This window comes from Anastrepha ludens, chromosome 3, assembly GCF_028408465.1.
Source record: "Anastrepha ludens isolate Willacy chromosome 3, idAnaLude1.1, whole genome shotgun sequence".
In the NCBI taxonomy this organism is placed as follows: domain Eukaryota; kingdom Metazoa; phylum Arthropoda; class Insecta; order Diptera; family Tephritidae; genus Anastrepha; species Anastrepha ludens.
In genome coordinates, this window is record NC_071499.1 from 132,745,468 (window position 1) to 132,761,543 (window position 16,076).

At 39.7% G+C, this 16,076-nt stretch overlaps 1 protein-coding gene across 3 annotated transcripts in view; it reads left to right on the forward strand.

Moving 5' to 3' along the window:
- LOC128859346 (uncharacterized) overlaps window positions 1–16,076 on the forward strand; it is a 102,821-nt gene that overhangs the window by 41,334 nt on the left and 45,411 nt on the right. Inside the window, exons 1-3 of one of the 3 annotated variants that reach the window (XM_054096298.1) lie at window positions 5,109–5,473; window positions 12,320–13,718; window positions 13,810–14,068. In XM_054096298.1, the coding sequence (XP_053952273.1) occupies window positions 12,341–13,718; window positions 13,810–14,068 (1,637 nt within the window). In that variant the 5' untranslated portion in view covers window positions 5,109–5,473; window positions 12,320–12,340. Of the gene's footprint in view, window positions 1–5,108; window positions 5,474–12,319; window positions 13,719–13,809; window positions 14,069–16,076 lie in introns of those variants that run through there. The other 2 variants (XM_054096299.1, XM_054096300.1) reach the window with 2 other exon arrangements.

Sequence of the window (16,076 nt, forward strand, 5' to 3'; positions counted from 1 at the left end):
TTTCTATGTCTGGTATCGTCAGTTTACCTGCATCCAAATAAATTTATCTAGCAAGTGGGCCTACAGCACCACCATACGTTACTAAATCTACTACTACAGGAAGAGTTACTACATCTACTACTACAGGAAAAGTTACTACATCTACTACTACAGGAAAAGGTACTACATCTACTACTATGGAATTTCAGCTATTGCTATGCTTTCGCTTTTTCGCCTTCTCTCCATTTGTCTCAGATCATTGAGTACGAACGCTGACAAATTTTTGATACCATCCCATACTTCTTTTGATTGTAGCATATGTGGAACAACATTGTCCGGTGTTATTCTTTCTGCTACTTGGTTCTCCAACAACTCTCGTTCTTTATTATATCTTTGGCAGTGAAAGAAAATATGATCCGCATTTTCATTAGCCTCGGCACAAAATGAGCATATAACTCCATCATCATGGCCATATTTATGGAGGCACTCTCTAAAACAACCATGTCCTGTCAGGAATTGCGTCATATAAAAGTCGACACTACCGTGCTTTCTATCAACCCATGCCTGCACATCATTAATGAGTCGGTGTGTCCATCTCCCTTTGGTTGTTATATCCCAGCGTCTTTGCCATTTAGATAGACTCTCGTATCTGATTTCTTTGCGCTCCTCAGCTATTAACGACCTGTCAAGGCTTCGGCTTTTTTCATATATTTTCTTACTTTCCAGAGCCATTATATCTGGGGGCATTATGCCCGAGATTACCCCAATAGCTTCATGGGATACAGTGCGAAAAGCGCTTGCGACTCTAATAGCGCTCAGTCGAAAAAGAGATTTCGTACTCTTGCCGTATGTTTCGTATTTTAGCGCTTGTCCCCATACCGGTGCAGCATACATTACAATGGATTGGGTAACTTTTGCCAGTAGTAGCCTTCTGTTTTGGCTTGGCCCGCCTATGTTAGCCATTATTCGAGATAGCGCCGTGTTTACCCGTGCTGCTTTCTCACAAGCTTTTTCAATGTGCACTTTAAAGTTTAAGCGTGCATCAATCATGACTCCCAAGTATTTCAGGTACGGTTGGGTGTTGATGTTATGCCCGTCTATGCTTAGTGTAATGTTCTCAATTTTTTTCCTGCTTGTAATCAAAACTGCTTCAGTTTTTTGTCCCGCAAGCTGTAGGTTTGTCGATGTGAGCCAGTTTTTTAGTTTGAGAACAGTCGCACTACATATAGTCTTTATTTGTTGAAGCTCTTTTGCAACTATTGCCATGCAATGTCGTCCGCGTATCCGATTAATTGGGCTGCTTTTGGTATGTATGTATGCGAGCTTCATTGACATACACCAATAAAAGAACATGGAAAAAGTTCATAAAGGCAATGATACTGCATCTGGTCAAATATTTATTCGGCGCATGCAAAATGTTCAAAGTGAAAGCCAGTTGGTTGTCAGTGACCAGCAGGACAGTAGCGGCAGCGTCATTATTTAAGGAAATACATATATACATATGTATGTGTATTGACACATGACAAATAGATATACAAGTTTACAGTGAAAACTAACAACAACCATATTATATCCTCTACACCACGTGTACATAATTTTCGCAAATATGTATCTTCACAAATATTGAAGAATTTTTACAGAACGAAAGCAGCTGTCGCATTTTTCACTTTCAAAGAAGTGCAGAAAGGAAAGGCTCAGTTTAAGTGAAAGAAAGTAAAGTAGCAGCAGAGTAGGCAACGAAATGGAGAGAAAACACGGAAAAGTAGTTCGTTCTCTGTAATGCGTGTGTGTGTGAGCTCGTGATCGCTCATTCACGTGGTTGCGCCGATGTGCGTTGGTTGGCAGGCTTGCTGTATTTACTGCCATTTCTCATGTGAGTATATCAATGAGTCAACAAAACAAGCGGCCAAGAAAAATAAACTGTCACAAATCGTAACAAGCGCAACGGATCGACGCAGCTTCTATCAAATCACCGAACAGTGGCGGTCCGATATAATCAGATTAATTGTATATTTCATGGTAGCAGTGGCGAATTCGATGTTTTCTAGTTGGTGTATTTCTCGATGATATGCAGAGGACTTTGCAAAAGCTGTAAAGATGTATGTACATACAATTTAGTTCGCAGAAACTGAGGGTTTGCCGGAAGTGCGATTATTTTTCACAAAAGCGCATTCTGGTAATATCTGCTATGGTTATATAAACTTTACATCTATCTTGGCGGAAAGAGAAAGTGCCTTTTTCTGAGGTGGCTTAAGCTGCAACTCGGTGAAAATTAATATTTTAATTTTTTTTTTTTTGAAATTACAGATATGTGCACATACAGGGTGGGCCATATAGCGTTTGCTTTTTGAACCACCCATTTTTTTGAGAATGGTAACACAAATGACATGTCAATGTCTTCATAATTTACTTAAAGGTTTGACATTTACAAAATGGGACGCTATACGCTTGAACAAAATTGGGAAATATTGAAAACCTTTTTCCAAAGTGGTGAGTCTTCTACTCAAACTGTGAGAAATTTGAAAAAAAAATTCCAAAAAAGGATTTGCCAACAAGACAGTTTGTGGATCAATTTATTAATCGTGTTCGTGAAAGTGGATCGTTAATGGATAAAACAACACGTGAACGTGCTCCTACAGTGTGGACACCCGAAAACATTGCTGCTGTAGCCGAAAATGTGCGTGAACATCCAACAACCTCAACTCGTCATAGTTTTTAAGAATTGAACATTTCACGCACTTCTTTGAGGAGAATTTTGCATTAAGACCATGGTATGAAGGCTTACAAAGTTCAATTGGTGCAAGAACTGAAGCCTAATGACCATCTAATGCGTTTTCGATTCGCTCAATGGGCAGAAAATCGTTTGACCGAAGATGAGCATATTTACCGAAAAATCATCTTTTCTGATGATGCTCATTTTCACATCGGTGGCTACGTCAATAAGCAAAATTGTCGGATTTGGGACTCAAAAAATCCACACGTTACTGTAAAGAATCAAATGCATTCACAACGAGGCACTGTTTGGTGCGGTTTTTGGTCTGGTGGCATCATTGGGCAATTTTTTTTTCGAAAATGAACGAGGAGCCGCGGTTACAGTAAATGGCGAGCGTTGCCGTGACATGCTCAACGAGTTGTTTCCAAAAATTGAAGAGGATGACATGGACGACATTAGGTTTCAACAGGACGGTGCAACTTGTCACACTGCCAAAGGTACACTCGAACTTTTGGCTATTGTTTTTGAATTCCGATATCAATTGGCCGCCTCGGAGCTGTGATTTAAGCCCGTTGGACTATTTTAAGGACAAATGCTATGCGAACCATCCAGAGACGATTGATGCTTTAATACACGAAATCGAAGTTGCCATTCATGAAATTGGAGTCCAAACAATCGAAAATGTGCTTAAAAATTGGGTTGATCGAATGGCCTACTGTAAAGCCAGTCGTGGCAGTCATTTGAACGATATTATTTTTCATTCATAAATGACAATGTTCAATCTTCAAAATAAAAAAAAGTTTGAAAAAATATTGATTAGTTTTTTTTATAGCCGATTCAAAAAGCAAATTTTACATGGCCCACCCTTATATTTGGACAATATTTTCTTACATTTTCATTGCAAAATATATCTCCGAAGATAACTCAAAAAAAAAAAAACCTGGTTTACGGTGCACATAATAAATTTCAACAGAATCATTTGGATTTTTTTTCGATTACTACGCTCTCTAATTGTATTTTACAATGGATTGAATTCTCAATCAACTCACAAAATTGATGTAGTATTTAATCAGGCTACTTGATATGTATTTGGGCTAACGAAATATGGGTACTGTTCGCGAATTTTAGGAGTCGTTCAAGCTGCAGTTCAGATACATTCTAGTCTTTCAAAACTGAGAGCACCCAGCTAGAAGTCTAGTTTTCGAGATACATCTTGGTTACAAAGGTGTGAAATGTCTCATTATCTACCTTTTTTCTTCAATACTACCCGTTCCAGCTTCAGTTCGTAGCAACGTAAGTAAGAGCAGCTTCAAGAACGACTTGAATTCATATGTACTTTCGTTAACTCACATAGAATATTGCACTATGAGTATTGCTCATCCTAGTCATTCAATCATATTGCCTTGTTATTATTTTTATTTGTTTCATGGCTGTTGATGTACCATATTATAAATCTTACTATTTTTATTCTATTTATTATCTTTATATATGTATATATATAATTGCCGCTTACACTTGAGGTTGTTTCACAAATGGAGGGACCTACAGTTTCAAGCCGACTCCGAACGGCAGATATTTCTATGGGAGCTTTTTCATGGCAGAAATACACTCGGAGGTATGCCATTGCCTGTCAAGGAGCGACCGCTATTAGAAAAATGTTTTTCTAAATTTTAGTGTTTCACCGAGATTCGAAGCCACATTCTCTCTGTGAGTTCCGAATGGTAGTCACGCACCAACCTATTCGGCTACGGCGGCCGCATGTTCTTATAGTATTAATAAATTGTTAAATAAATAAATGAAAAATGAAGGAATTAACGGTCCAAACTGAGCAGGAGTCGAAGATCTCACCTCCTATACGATATACTACTACTACTTATATTACATTAAGATTACCCTGACTTCGTTAAGTGTGAATAGAACTTTATGCACCAGCAAAAAGCTCTACATCACTAAAGCCTCTTAAAGAAATTTGAACCAAAAACAAAAAACAAAAAATCAGTTTTATTTTGGTCTTTTGCTAATTTATACACAAAAATTAATCTCATTTTCCGGACTCTATCCAAAAATAATGCCTAGTGCATGTATTATCTACATATATACACAAACAAAGCTCTGCCACATACTCCCAATCGCTCGAGTATTCGCAACAACATATCGCATGCAACACTAAATCAAAATAATAATAATAATATAACACTCATAACGTTTCTATTGGCTGTTTATCCAGGTGTAGTATCTCAAAGCAACTCTTAGTTCCAATGGAGAGCATTTGATGCACTTACCCACTCTTTATTACCACAATAGCCCAGTAGGAGACACGAGAGCCAACAGCTACCATCAATTGTAGCCTCGTGTCAATGGTTTACTCACTGGATCCTTATTTGCTCTCCCAAGACGGCGCTCAGAGCAACCACGCAACTACCCAACCACCAACTGCGCCGAGAGCTGCCGGATCATTCGAGTTTACCTACTCAGAGGCGACAGACGTGTATAAGCAATTTCGGCTGTGCAAACATAATTTTTGCAATTTTTTTTGTCAAATATCTTGGATTTTACGGAAATATTTACACAAATTTTTAAACACGTAAATGAACAAATTGTGAGTGCAAAATAAAAATAGACGATGTTGTGAAATTTTTATTTATGTTTTGAAGATTTATTTTAACCAAATTTAAATGTAGTGAAATATAGTATAACAAGAGTTTTGAAAAAAATTTATGTAAAAATTATTTTGTGTTGCGATGGATTTGAGAAGCACATGACGTCTAGCAGTAGCTGCAGGTGAGTGTGAAGCAGTTCTAGCTCAAAAAGTAGACTTCATTATTCTATTTTGTAATTTTTTGATTGATTTGTGTCAGTCGTTAATCCTCCCATTTCATCCCATTCTTGCAACCTTTGCATAACTGGTGACACGCCTTAAAATATTTTACATCTTACGCGGCACGTAAATTGAAAAAAGTACACTAACACACAGTTACATATTTGTGCCTAACAAAATTGTTCCATATGTGCTTGAAAAAAAGGAATGCAGAAAAAAAACGATCCTAAGGATATAATTCGTCTTAATCGATTTTGTCGCTCGTTTATTCATTCGCCCATTTCGTCTGCTTCCACCAATCCGCCAGTTGCCAAGTCCCTCTTCGTTTTTTACGCCTTACATCTTAACGGCTTTTGTTCTTCCCATATCGCCCGAGGCGACCTTCAAATTCCTTGTTCCCTGTATTCCTCATACCGCTTCTTGTCTCATCATTTGTCCCGGTAACTGCACTAGTTCTAATTTTAATTTATCTAATTTCCAACCCCTCTTCAGTGGTACTTTGCCAGTGGCAATTTTTCTATACTGAGAAGCAAACACCTTTGGCGTAAGCCAACAATCTAAACGACGTTGATTACCTTCAGCCATCCCTCTCGCCACAGCACTCCGTTCGCTGACGTCTTTAAGTCTGCTGGGTAGAGGAATTGTTAGTGCTGATCAGCTGTAGGGCTGAGCCGGTAACGGTATGCGTTGCTGCTTCGTTATTTTTTCTCCTCTTCTGGGGGTGACGTGTATGGATTACACCAGAGATGCCACTTTTACTACACGAATACACACGTACACGTACACACACATACTTTACTGCAAGCAATCCACTTTTGCCGTATCGTATGTATGCACATATGTTGTTGTTTATTCGTAGGTAATCTTTTTCATTTTTTGCTATCGGTTTGTTGCTTACAATGGGCTGCAAATAGTTTCACCCAGAGAACAATCGCTCTACATTGCTAACCGCATCCTCATTCTGAATCTTGCCTCATCAGCATCTTGTTCGACCTCGTTCGCCGGGCCAGCTAATCTTCTGCTCTTGTCTTCTGCATGCACACCTTTTCTTTTTGTCTGCATGCGTACTTTCTTTTTAGTCGATTTTTGAGCGATCGACGACAGTAAGCCAATTTGCCTAGCGTTACGTATCCCGGTGGGTTGTTTGGCCTAGGTACACTCATACACGCAGCCTTCACCCAAGGTGAGAGTAATCTGTAAATGTTGTTTTTGTTACGCCACAGATTTTCCAATTTGTTGTTTTTATTCACTAAGTCTTAACATAATTTTTTTTTGTTTGGCAAGAGAGTTTTCTGCTTAGACAGGATGCCTTGCACCTTTCACTGGTATGGCAAGCTGCTGGTTGCTGGCAAGGGAGTTAATTAAGGTTGTGAGTAAGAGTTGTTAAATAGTATTTTTTTAAATTTGCTGTATAGCCCGGCATATAGGAGAGGAAACAGTGACGGCAATAGTAAACCTCAGGCATATACATAGACAATTTTTTGGACGGAATTATTAAAAGGGTCAAAATTAATGGAAGTTTCTGGAAAAATAATTGTAATTCTCAATGCAATTGAAGATGAAGTGCCAAGAGAAATAAAGTTCATTCACTACGCATTTAGGAACAATGATATCTGCCGGTGTTCCACGAAGGAAGGAATGAGTTCGCTGGAATAAGGAAGCAAGAATGTGTTAAGTACTTAGTGCTTAGTTCTGTTTTGGGTCTCATAAATAAAAATTCTCTCTTATATTCCAGCAAAGTGCAGGCTGATCAAATGGCTTTCTGCTTAACCTCAAAGTCGGCTTTAAAAATACTAGTCGGTTATTTATTTGCTATATCGTACCGATAACGATTGGATATAGCTTAAGACCTTAGAAGGCATAGTTCTACAGTTAGCTTTAAGCTTAGTAAACTTTGTGCTATAAATAAATAAAAATACCGATTGGATATTACTACCGAAGTCATTTTTTGCAAATCGTTACTTTCTAATTCAGAAAAGGAGATATTTGTGATCAATTTGCTATAAATAAATAAAAATACCATTGGATATATTTGGGATGATGTTGTGAATGTGTAAATTTATCGGAGTGATAAAATATCGTCTCTATGTGTAACACTATGTGACGTCACACATGTCTTTCATGTAAGGCTGAAAGATATTTTGGCTCTATGCTATAATTGATATTTAGGTGTTTTACTCTTTTTATCTTATTTCATATCTGAGTAGTTTTTCTTTAGCCTCGTTTTGAAACAAGTTCTTTTCCTATATGATCTCTCAATCGTACGGCACCAGTTATCCGTATGATCATATCTAATCCCCTGCGCGAATTCTCCCTTCTACGTTTATGTTGCCATTCAACCCATTCTCCGCTTTCTTCTTTTTATTGTAAAGCATTTACATGAAATAGCAGTAAATCAATCATACTTTAGCAAAATACTTCCCTAAACAAACTCGCTCACTACGCAGCAGGAGTGCGCAAAACCAATTCCTTGCAAACTTCCTGTTGAACATATTTCGCAAAAGCGCTTGTCCGTCTGTCTTGCTTTGTGTGGCCATTCATTTGCATGCGCTTGCGCTGTCCCATACGAAGGCAGCCAGTCAGTTGGCCCGTCTTATGGCAGGCTGTATTGGTCTGCGCGAAGCTGAACAATGTCAAGAACCCACTTAATAAACACCAAGAATCGCCTTCCCGTTTCATTCGCCAGACACTGTTCGCTTTGCCACACAACAAAGGAGCATTATTGGAGAGCAATTTAGAATTTCCGGAAGGGAATTACAATAATAATAATAAAATAATAATTTATAGCAACAAAAAGCATGAAGAACAAAACGGTAAACGGCTAAGTAAAGCAAGCAACGTTGCATGCAAAAATGTGTGAAAGTCCTGCGGAAGGATTTGCGCTTACGCAGATTTTCATGTTTAGGTAATTCGTACAAAACAGGACTCTTGTCTCTTTAAAGGGTTTGAAGGCTTTTTATGTGCTTTTCATTGCATTAACATGCGATCGTGTAAGTCTTCATACCATCAGTTAAGCAAAATAATAAGAAATATGAACTAAAAGAACAAGATAAACACAAAGATCATTAGTAGAAAAATGCTATAAAAGTTAAAAATTAGAAAGTCGAAAAATGCTTAAATTTAATTAAAAAATTGTGAAAGTGAAATTATTTAAAAAACAGTTCCGAAAACCATTTTAAAACAGCGTCGCAGCGTCATTTTATTTGCGAGCAATTGCCTCCAGAGCCTACACGAGTATATTTTGAAATACTTCTACGTAATGTATGCAATAAATCCCTTTAAAACTAATTAGATGCCAACTTATTCAGACAAAGCGCGCACCCATTGAGGCAGCTAAAAACCAGAAATGCGAAAAAGGACTTGCATGCGAAATTCCAGAAAAAGTAGAAAAGCACCAACGGCGACTCCGGCAAATTGAAACTGATTGAATTGAATGGCAATGAATGCATTAAATAGCCGCGAATGAGGCGCGCATACAAGCCAGAAATAACAGAAATAATGTCAGAAAGTGAATGTACAAATGAGCAGATCGGCTGTCTTTGCGGGATGCGCGGAATGAGGTTGATCGCGTACGCAAACCTGAAAGCTTCTGTAGCGGTTGTCCCCAAGGCACACACACAAACACACACACGTCCACAAAGATTGACAACAAAAGATACAACAGAAAAATTGAATAAGAATTAAAAAAAATATTAAAATCAATCGCAACATTTCGCAAAGGGCGAAAACGGGTTTCCAACGCAACCGCCAATAAAAAAGCTCGGCTGGTGAAGCGCGGTGGGTCTTTAAGAAGCGCCTGTGCAGCGAACACGTCGCAGGCAATAAATGCCACCACCAGTCGCCAGGCAAGACTTGTAGCAAAAGCAACATTAAGACAACGTAACTTGCGCAAAGTTCTATTATTTAATTTTTGCGATTTGCTTCTTTTTCGGTTTTTTAAGTAGCACTTTTTTTCGTTTTGCAATTTGCTGTCTGTGCGCAGTTGAATCCGTCCTTTTATAGACAGTAAGTAAATCACAAAAATTACCAGTTTTAAGTAACAAACTGGAATTTTATTAGTAGTAAACAAAGCATTTTAGATTTGCAAATGATGGCGGTGGTCAAAGCATCTCTCTACTTAATTCTGTACAATTGAAATTTGTACTTGCCCTGGTCAGAGCGATGCGCGCAATAAAGGACATGTAAGGCTATGCATTTAATACACTTGAGGGAGAAAAAAGCAAGAAAGATGGCTGCAAGGTATGCCATGCTTCAGCATGAGACGCTTGGAAAGCAGTGGTTTAGAGATTTGATAAAAATAGGATTTTTGGTTGACGGTTTGGTGCAATTTATGACGTGGCGGTATCAACGGACCTTATTTCTTTCGAAATGAAGAAGGAGACACACCATACCGTCAATGGCCCTCTGCATAGGTCGATGTTAACGGCCTTTTTGAGATGAGAGCTTGAACAAATCGATATAGCCGAGTAATGATTTCATCAAGAAGTCCGTACATGCAATACAAGCGACGCAGCGCTCGAGGTTGTGAGGGAGAGATTTGACAGCTGAGTCTTTTCACGGCGAACTTCATCAACTGTCGCCTTGAATATTTCTTTGGGGCTAAGATAAGCTCTTAGTCTGCGCTAACAACTACAACAAGACTATAATTTATCAAAAATAGAACCAACCTCTTGAAACACTTGAGCGTAGCCTGGAAGCCTGGTATTATGTAGTTTCAAAACAAAGCCAGCATCAATTTAATATCTTACACCGTTGTTGTTTTATTTAAATTGTTTTTCCTATCATTGATCTGGTCACCCTATGCCATATGTAGTGTGCTGATAATAGAAATGATTGCCGTTCATATAACGAATTGAGGGGATCCAATTTAAATTTGCAAGTGCGCATAGGCAGTAAATATTTCGATAGTAGTCAAGGCCTAGACAGCGCAAAGTAAGGCATCTAAGGTCTTATTCATGGCACAGCCAAGGTGTGCGCAGCATAAAAGCTACACAGTGTGACAGCTGTCAGTCAATAGAAACCACTTTTGTGCATGCCTTCGCATGCCAACAAAAACACCGGGTACCCATATATAAACATACATACGTACCTATATACATGTGCACTTGGAAATGAAAAACAAGAGCCATCAAAATGTTACTTGCAACGCGTATCCTTGACAAAGAGGAAAAAGGTCACATTCAGTCATGTGACAATCAAAGTTGACTGAAAGTGAGCACGAAATTTTTCCACAACAACAATTTGAAGAAAACTAAAAACAAGGCATTTTCTCAGCGTGAGCAAATTCGAGCAATCAAAAAATCATTTCGATTGCTTTTACGGTACTCAAAGGACGATGCTGCGCATAGTCGGAGGATCACAGCGAAGCAGCCAACAAATGTCACAATTTTACACCGCTGATCAGCGAAGCAAAGAAAAAAAAACGGAAAGAACAGAAGCAGGAATGCTGTTTTACTTTCTCTGCATTCATGTTGAATTCAACAATAGCGACAATAATAGGGCACGGGGCTCGATTGGTCGGCCCAGAAAGTGGCAGCGTTCAACTGGTGAAAGTCCATTGCATGGCACTAGAATAGGAAATCAGGCAAAAGAGATGATAAGAAGCTAGGCTGCACACATTCAATACACATTTGCTTGCCCAGCTGTATGCGAAGGTATGCGTTTGTATGTATATATTCCCTGCGCCATGTAGGTGTAAGGACGCTTATGCATTGGCATGCAGTGTAGGCGCCTTCCTTCTATTCACCTTTATTTTGTGATTCAATGACGTATTTCAGTTACGCTCAAATGATTATCTCGACCAGCGCTTGCCTCCATGCGCCGCTATATTTTGCTTTAGAGAAATTTACTTTTTTTTTTGGTAGCTGATCCATTCCTTTGTTTGTCATCGATTGTGCGTTAAAAATTGCTGGAGCAGCTGCCAAGCGAATTCTCGAGATTACATTTTATGAAAATCAATTCCAAACAAAATAATTAACTGTATTCTAATAAAAGTAAATTTTGCAAGTATAGAATTGTGCAATGCAAGGAACTCTTAAAGGCATCTATCTACCTGATTTTCCATAGGTGGTATACGACATAATCAAAATTTCATGAGATTTTAAAACTAGCGCGAGAAAGTTTGCCAGTTATATTAAATGAAAACTTTAATAAAGAAATTATTTCTTGTGCAAAATTGAAACACAGCAATATTAAAGTTATTTTCATCATTATTTTAAGCTCCTGAACTTGAGTTAGTATCGCAAATTCGTTAATTTTGTATACAAATAAAATTATGTCATCCGTTATTAAACTAAAAATTCTAAAATATTTTGTCAACCTCTAATATGCATTTCATTCGAGTCACCCTGCCCTTTTACATAGATTGCACTCTTTTGAGGCATCCTGTTTTCTCGTCTAGCAAATACAACAACCTCTCCGTGTTGTTCAGATAAACAGACAGTCGCGGACACCGAAAATTACTATACACAGTTGTTCACATAGCGTAAGTAGCACTCATAACCCTCTGAAGCCAAATTGTTTACTCTCGCTTAACTTTTCGTTCTGTGAACTCACCACTGTTTTATATATTTTCTGCAGAGTTCTCGTAAACATGGTTTATGAAAAATCTAAATTTTTAGGCGAGCATATTATCTACTTTTTATTAGGAATTTCGGAACTAGAATTTATGCTAATGCCGATTTTTTGTTTTAGTGGTAGAGTTGTTGAATATTTTTGTTAAACAAAAAACTAAAAATTAAATGTAAGGTCTCTTAGTGTGTTTTGTAAAGTATTTATTTTATTCTATTCAGTAAATCTCACTGTTCCAGTATTTTAATGCCGCTACAGCAATGCTTAAATGGACAAAACAACAAACATTTTCGTTTCCTCTAGACGTCTCTCAACTACACACAGAACAGCCTTTCAAAAACAACAACCCCACCTCCAACACTCATTCGAACCTAAACTTTAATTTCGTTTCCAACATTCGATCATCGCACCCTATTAAACGACACTGCAGTGGAAATTGTCTAAAAGCCCATCCGCAATTTATCGTAGCCAACAATCAAGCCCCCAAGAAAATGCCCACTATGACGCACGTCCTCGAACGCCGCCGCATTCAACGCTACTCGCTTGACAATCAACTGGATACACATTCCCCGCGTCGCGTCCGCCATTCACTCAGCACCGCAGCCAATAAGGAGAATTTCGGTGTCCATTTTACGCGCAGCTCCTTCGGCAACACGAGCCTCACCGCCTTTCAGGATCTCAGCAATGGCAAGAGTCCGCTACGTCAAACACAAACCAATGTGACTTTAAATGTGAAGCGCCAAAATGCAAACAATAGCGGTACGCCGACAACGCGAAACCGTTTCTCTGATGACTTTGCCTCCGGGGAGCCGGAAGATACGCCTTTGACCCACCTTCGCTTCCGAAACGTATCGCGCGACGATTCACTCTCCTCTTCGCGAATGGGCGATGTGACACTGGATCGCATGTTGGATGCGATTATCGAGAGCGCTCGCAAGGATGTACAGCGTGTGCAGGCAATGCGTCCAACAGAAAGTGATCAGCAGCAGCAGCCAGTGGCACTCACGCCCGGCAGCGACTCGCCGGCCATTGTCAGCGATAACGAATTGAGCATTCACGAAATGGAGGTACGTACGCCAACGCATCTGAAGCGGCAACGCGTGGTGCGACGTAAGAACACCAGAACAACAGATACACGTCGCAAAATAGATGCGCACGTAGCAACGGCGACAGCATCGCGGATAATTTCGCCGCAGCCATTGATCGGACTAACTCTGCCCGAAGGCATACCGAGCCCAGACACGCCGCTCTTCAAGAATGTCGACACGCATAAAGCACAACTTTCAGCATTTATGATCGAAAATAATTATGCGGCTGCAGTAGCAACAACGATGACAGAGACCGAACTGCAGCTGCAGCAACGTTGCTCAACGCCGACTCTGGAAGAGACGCACTCGATCAAGCGGTGCCTCAGCTTTTCATCTGCTAGTGATGACGAAGACGACGTGGACTTCAGCAATGCCGCAAAACGCAGTTCGATGGCATCCTCCAACACGAGCTCCACAATGGGCGATCACTGCTGTTCGGGGCGTGCCTCCCGTAACTCGCAGGGCTCGTGGAAAGGTGCAGGTGGCCCCGCAGTGCGTGGCAATGTCGAGTTGTCCATACAAGTGGAGCGGCAGCAATTAAATGTACATGGTGAGTTCCAATTTATTGGGCGGTGGAGAGAATGTGAATATCGTAGCATAAAACACTGTTACTTTCAATTACTCCTTCTTCTTTTTTACAGTTATACGCTGTCGTGATTTGCAGCGTCCGAATGGCTCTGCTGCGCTGAATGCGTACGTGAAGGTGGCGCTCATAAATAACAATCCAGCTACCAAGGCAGCGGAGAGTTGCTTTCAACGCACTGCTGTGCATCGACATTCGAGTCGGCCGTACTTCGATCATAGGTTCAGATTTAATTTGGGTGCTCAGGCGGAAACTGACGCTACAAGTGCAGGCGGACGTCTACAATTGGCAGTGTGGCACCGAGACCGCCAACTAAAGTGAGTACGATCGCAAAGAGCTCACTGGTATAAAAATGCATACTTCTTAGAATTAGATGGTTTTCGGTTAATCGCTGGTTAAATGCACGCAGAAGCCGTGATAGATGCGCTTGAGCTCCAAATTTCTAAATGGCATTGGAGTTGTACAAATTTCAGATTATTACTCATACAAAATTAGTTTCTAACAACGCTGTTAAATATTTGGAGCTCTGTCAACGCATTTAATAGCGTTTCGATATATGTATTGAGTCAAATTTAACCAACGATTAAAAAACCAGCCCATAATCGCCTTTTAAACATTCCTATTAAGCAGGTTTCGAGCTCTAAATCAAGTAAAATTTTCCCTTAAGCAGGCGTAAATCCTTTAACTTTTGCCAATACGCTACCACAGTCCTAATTGTTGCGCCTGAATATTTTATGAGCCACTTACATATTAATAATTGAAAAAGCAAGCGCTCACTTACTAAGCCTCCAATGCCACCTCAGTGCTCTGTCTTGGCGCTGGTGTGCCTGTCGTCTTTAGGCTCTTAGGTTTGTACTTAAAAGAGTGACAGCTAGCGTTCATTGTCCTCGCCAAATATAGGCGGTGAGAGTAAAGTGGAAAGGACGAACGTATCTCATAGGTCTTACAGGAAGAACGATTATGCGTTAACCCACTCACACATACCCATCCACGTGCTTGTGAAAAGACGGATTGTACAAAAATGGCAACAGTGCCGCTCATAAAATGTCATTTATTTTTAATTAGGATGCACCAATTTGTTGCCTTTGAACAGGTGGATAGAGGTCTCACACTTTTGGTAGTAAATTTAAATAGAATCTATTAAAAAGTGCAACATTTGATGGAGTAAAAATTGTCGCGGCCCATTAGAGATTTGCCTCAATCTATCGACATGCCTTTACATTCTTCAAAGCTTGACATACTTAGAGGCGCGTCGGCAATTAAAAGTTTTATTCACTTTTTATTAGTTCTTAAATTGTATTGTTTGCTTAACTGCTAATGAAATTTTTCTAATTGCAAGCCCCGCTGCAGACGGCTTTTTTCCTTTCTCTTCTTATTCAATCTTCACACACACAAAGCACACTTTTCCTTTCATTTGCTTTGTTCGCTTTCACCATTTCATTTCTTTTCAATAGTGCAGCTAAATGTGTTCTTGGCGCTTTTTGGCTTCCACTCCCGCTATTTCGCTTGTGCTTCTACCCCTCACTTATGCGTTTTTGCAACACAGGCTTGTGTAGTCTCACACAAAATTGTCTCTCGCCCCTCACATTCTAAAAATATGCTACACGCAATGCAGCTATAGCGCAAACATTGTAGATTGAGCGCTCCAGGCGATGCCGGAATAAAGTGGTGGTAAACAGATAGCCCAGCGCAGGGCGGAATGTGGCAGTCTGTGCAATACTGCACGCACTTTCGTGCATTTCCACCAAATTTTTTATATAAACAAAGTCACACGGCCTAGTTGAGCGTCTCTACTTCGTTGCTGGTGTGTCTACATGTCAGTTCATCTGTTGGTGTATACGTTAAATAGTAGAGGAATTTTTGCGCATGCGAATTAGATTATTAGCGATTGAAAGCGAGCGAGCAACAGAGCAAGCGGAAGTGGGAAAAAGTGGAGAGAAATCGGATGAACTGTCGGAAAATGGTTCAACTTGTGGCATTAAGATGCGGACAGCTGTTTGAATTGGGATACACAGCACATGGCTAGCCATTTAAAAATATATGCAATTACAAAAACTTAAAAATATTTTACACTTTTTTATTGTTTCCAATTTTTTTTTGTTTTTGTCCACTTTCTAAATTCAAAACTCCTCACGACTGAAACTATTTTTCTCTACTTCTTATCTACTTCTCAATTTTCTCCCACAACCCCAACATCATTCTAACCTCAAAATTCAACCCCGCTTTAAGCATTCAGGCATGTAAACAAATTGTCGGCTGCCGGCACAATTAAATGACTTCACGTGCACCCACCACTTGTCAGCTGAGAGTACATCGGCACGCAAG